At 39.6% G+C, this 4,823-nt stretch overlaps 1 protein-coding gene across 1 annotated transcript in view; it reads left to right on the top strand.

Annotated features, from left to right (window-relative positions):
- Positions 1–1,336: 1,336 nt before the first annotated feature.
- The window catches only part of hsf4 (heat shock transcription factor 4), a 20,779-nt gene continuing 17,292 nt past the window's right edge, over positions 1,337–4,823 (top strand). Inside the window, exon 1 of the mRNA XM_087842772.1 lies at positions 1,337–1,462. Within this exon, the coding sequence (XP_087698898.1) occupies positions 1,337–1,462 (126 nt within the window). The remainder of the gene's footprint in view (positions 1,463–4,823) is intronic.

Raw genomic sequence — 4,823 nt, 5'->3', positions numbered from 1 at the left:
CCTCTCCAAGATCTTATCCGTGCTGACTCAAAGAGCCCATTTTGAGAAACTCACGCCTCTCCCATCGTTCCAATCCCAGCGGGCAGCCTTGTGGGGGTTTGAACAGCCGGTTCCGCTTTCTTAATTCTTCGATAAGTCAGGGCCAAGCCAGCTCCGATCAGCCAGAACCCTGTTACCATGGTTCCAAATAGGTAGATATCTTCAGCACTCAGGCTCACCCAAGCCCAAACTTCTCGTTGAGAAAGGGGTGTCAATTGCATTCAGGGACCAGTTGATTCAATCCATAATTCCTCTTTTAGGTTTTAGAGAACAGACTGTGAGAGAGTGTTCCAGGGAAAATACAAAAAAACCACGAGACTAGACAAGGGCATAAGCAGGGAAGATAAGGGAGAGGAGAAAAAGTGCGTCCGCCTCCTCCGAGAGCCAAAGAAAAAAAAAAAAAAGCAGCAGTTTCTGACACTTTTGTGTAGGCTTCATATTTCTGCCCTGGACATTACTGCTTGGTCAACATTATAGTTTAGAGGTGAATGATTGGCTGCTCTGGGGAGCCTGAGCGTGCTTCCTCATTTGTCAAATAGGAATCTGCTGGTGAACTGCTAATAATTTTTTGTGTACTTTTAAAAATTTGGCCTGATTTTGGAACTTAAAGACAGAAGGACTTAATCTCTTGAGATGAAACCCGCAGTGATAGATATCTGACACGAGTCATCCTTCGTTTGTGATTCACTCAGATGATTAAAAACTTGGTCTGTTGCTGTGGTTTTACTGTACAAGAGTTACACGTGTACTTAATAATGACACAAAGATATTTAAGATATGCTCACAAATGAATCAATTCTGTCTTTTCTGGCTGACATAAAGGCACACTGCACGCTGTTCACTTTTACCAGTAGCCTTTTGATGGTAGGACAGCGCTGTGTTATTGAAGCTTTTGTGTGGATGTTGTATTGTTCGACTGGGCGGGAGGCCGGGGTGGGGGGCGGGATTGTGCGTGTGTGTGTGTGCTGACATGGACCTTCTGTGATGGCTTTCAGCTGGATGGATGATGTGGTACTGAGGACAGTGAGAGGAGAGTGGAGGAGAAAAACAGGGTGAAGGAAGATTTTAAAAACACTTAAACAAACGAAGCACGCGGTGAGACGCACGGCTGACTGAGATGGACTCGAAGACACTGAGACAACCTTGGGATTATCAGTAAGGGATCATCAGAAGAGGAGTTTCTCAAACATGGACTAGTCTGGGAGCGTGCACATATATAGACAAACACACACTCACCCTTATACATTCACACACTCTGTTCCCTCGTGAGAGGCCTTGGAAGCGGACAGGTGCCATTATGCAGGAGTCTCCAGGTGCGGTTGGTGTGGATGGCAGCTACACCAGTAATGTCCCAGCCTTTCTAACTAAGCTGTGGACCCTGGTTGAGGACCCAGACACCAACCACCTCATCTGCTGGAGTGCCGTGAGTCACATTTACATTAATATTACTGGTTACTACTTAATATTAATTTTTAGTACAGTATATATTAGGGGTGGGGGGAAAAATGGATACTGTGTAGCATCGTGATATTTTGTTTGCTAATAATGTATGGATACAGGGACAGCAGAAATCAATATTTTGTTACAAAAAAGGTTTTTGTGCTCTGACTTCAGAGCATGTTGATCCTTTTTCTGAGCAAGAATCCTGACATTCCTTCACTGTCCAAATGTGTTTAATAAACATGACAGTTTACTTATTTTAATTTAAGACATGTTTTATTTTAATTAAGTTTAAAACTTTTTTATTTAATGTAAAATTATATTTTGTTTTAATTTACTTTCAAATTCTTCAGTTGCTGAAGGGGCTGCATAGTTTTCATAAACTGCATAGTTCAGAATAGCTATAATTGTACCAGATGGTTGATTCAGTTAAGTTGGACTAGACTGTAATACAAACCGTTCAGTTTGTCAACAATCAAACTGAAATGAGAGAAAGACTGAGTGTGAGACTTTGATATTAGAGAAAATGAATATTGATAAAGTTTACCTTTATGTACAGAATCTGAATATCGCAAAATATTTAAAAAATTGCAATAATATCGTATTGTGCGTTAAGTATCGTGATAATATCGTATCGTGGGATGTACGGTGATTCCCACCTCTAGTATATATAAGCAGTGAATATGGTATAGGTTGTCTATGAGAGACTGACCAGCTTGTTAAAGCTCTGGGGAAACTGCTGAAGCTGATGTTTCAGCTTTAACAGTATAAAAAATCCTACATGTCTTTATTGTACAGTTGCAAGATCTTTATTTGGTGGTGACTTGGTGGTTTCAGTATCAAGGCTTTGTTACTGGGTTGTTTAGCTTGTTAAGCAGTTGCATTTCTGATATCGATTCTATGTAACAAGTAACTCCATCAATGGACGAAAGCTTTGAACAGTATCGTAAATTCTGTTAATCTGAAATAGTAACAAAAATCTATTTGTGTAGTGTGAAGGCATCGAGTATGATCACAAATCCAGCACAGAGGTTCTGTGTCCTCGAGAACACGGCTGCACATGTAAAGCTTACTGCTCATCCATGTTTGAGTTATTTTAACAGATGCTACACACCTGAAGCGTTACCTTCAAAGCGTGTAACGTTTAGTTACAGCAGTCCTTCCCAAAGTGTGGGGCGCAGAGCCATTGCAGGGGGGTATGAAAGGGGGGGGACGCTTGGACACTGCTAGCACGGGGCGCCCACAGAAACGCAAAGCAGGAGATGAAGCGTCGCTGAATATGTTTCCAAACCAACTTCATTCTAAGCCAAAGACTAGAAAATATGGTGAAGCATATCTGCCCTTTGGTTTCACCTGCACAGGTGCAGAGGTAGGTCTCCCTGCAGGATTGGTTTCCCTTCGTCAGGAGCAGCGCTGGGCTGTTTAAATCACGGACAAACAGTATCCCACATTCTTGATTTTTAGTTCACAAACACTTGTTGTAATGACTAACTACTCCTGACATTTTGGAGATGTTTGCTCTTTATACAGTAAAGTTACAGGATACAAATAACATCAGGCTGATCCTGCAGCGATTTGTTCCCTCGGTTTAAATCACAGACAAACAGGATCCCACAGCTGTTTATGTTTTTAAACCCATTTTGCACAGAGAGGCATTTTTGAAAAATGTATTGACAGTAATGTTGAACATTATTACACAGGAAAAAACAACTACAGTAAAATAATCACACGTGACGCCTCTGCCTTTGTAATAGAGGGACAGTAACTGCGTGTAAAACCTGCAGATAGAGACAAAATACTGTTAATCTGACTTTCTATCATTCTGCAGTTCATCTTCTGTAAACAATAACGTGGCGCACAGCGTGACGTGAATAAAGGCACATACCTTTGACGTTGCGTGACGAACTCTGTATTCCTCGTCCACACGGAAACGCAAAAAAGGAGTTTTAAAAAATTTGAAACGCCGTTTACGTGGACGAAACAGCTGCGTTTTCAAAAGTGTAGGTGTGGACGCAGCGTAAAAGAGTTAGTAGTTTATTTTCTTACTACCTGTAATTTATTTACTTGTATTTGTTTAACTGTTTACTAAATGTTTGAGGTGTGAAATAAACCGCAATGGAGCAAAATATGGGTGCGTGTGGTTGGAGGGCGTGTTTGTGCGTGTGCGTGTGCACGCGCGGGGGGGCGAGGGGCGAACATTTTTCTTGTAAAACAAAGGGGGGCCAGCAAAAAGGTTTGGGAACCACTGAGTTACAGCAAAGTATAGTAGATTGTATATATATAGTGTGACATGAATGTAGTAACAAGGTCAGTGACACTAATGACACTTAGAGCACATCAGTAAAAAGTGATTTCTGCTACTTTCAGTCTTTGTGCCTTGGTGATAATTTATTAAGTTGAAATCTTCTGTGTGCGTGTAAAAACATTTCAGATCATTTTCCCTAAATGAAAAATCAAAAGTATAAAAGCATGGCCAGGTAAAGGTCCTTGTGTTCCCTTTCTAAGTGCTGTGTAATGTGTTCTTGCAGATGCATTGATATGTTTAGATTTAGGCGTTTAGATCCTCGAGGTTCCAAACACACAAGATATTTGTGGCACATAAAGTACATTTTAAATACTCTTTAGTCTGTTTTTTATACCTGAAATGTCTCGTGGAGTGAAGTATTCGTTTTCTTTTATGCATGAAAACGTATTTTTAAAAAATGATGTCATAACAGAAAAGCTCCATTGTATTAGATTTAGCAACGAGCTCGTTTCAGTGCTGTTCCTGCACAGGTGCATACCCTCTATACTTTCAATGAACATCATCATCATCACCATCAGCTCATTGCAGTCTAATTTGGACCAATATTTTCTGCACAAAATACCCAAAGAAGACTAAAATCAGGCGTTTGAACGCCCTAAAAAGTGACCAAGAGCTCCTTAAAAATGATGCCAACAAAGTGATGTGATTTTGTTTATAATGTATCAAAGAAATTAACTAAATTTGAACAAAATAAAACGGTACAATGTTATAAAAGCTATAGTTTAAATGTTTAACATTTAGTAAAAGCATTGATTTGATATAATCTAAAAATATTGAGTCAGTACGACTCAGCTAAAGTATCTGAGCTAAATTCATTTACATGGATTAAATATCTAATGAGGATATTGTTACATTTTCAATGAGAAAGTTGCTTATTTACTCGATATCTGCTTCACAATTTTTCAAACAGAACAACTTACAGCGACTTAAAAAGTCAAATTCTAGTTTGAAAAGGTGCCAAAAAGGTCATTTTGTTTCCTTACACGTTTATTCTGATCAGCCCATTTTTAAGTGTTTATATGCTACAGCTAACTTGCAT

The sequence above is a fragment of the Neolamprologus brichardi genome, chromosome 7, assembly GCF_056152115.1.
Source record: "Neolamprologus brichardi isolate AB-2024 chromosome 7, ASM5615211v1, whole genome shotgun sequence".
Lineage (NCBI taxonomy): Eukaryota > Metazoa > Chordata > Actinopteri > Cichliformes > Cichlidae > Neolamprologus > Neolamprologus brichardi.
The sequence above is the reverse complement of the archived record's forward strand: the minus strand, read 5'-3'. Positions and strand labels throughout refer to the sequence as shown.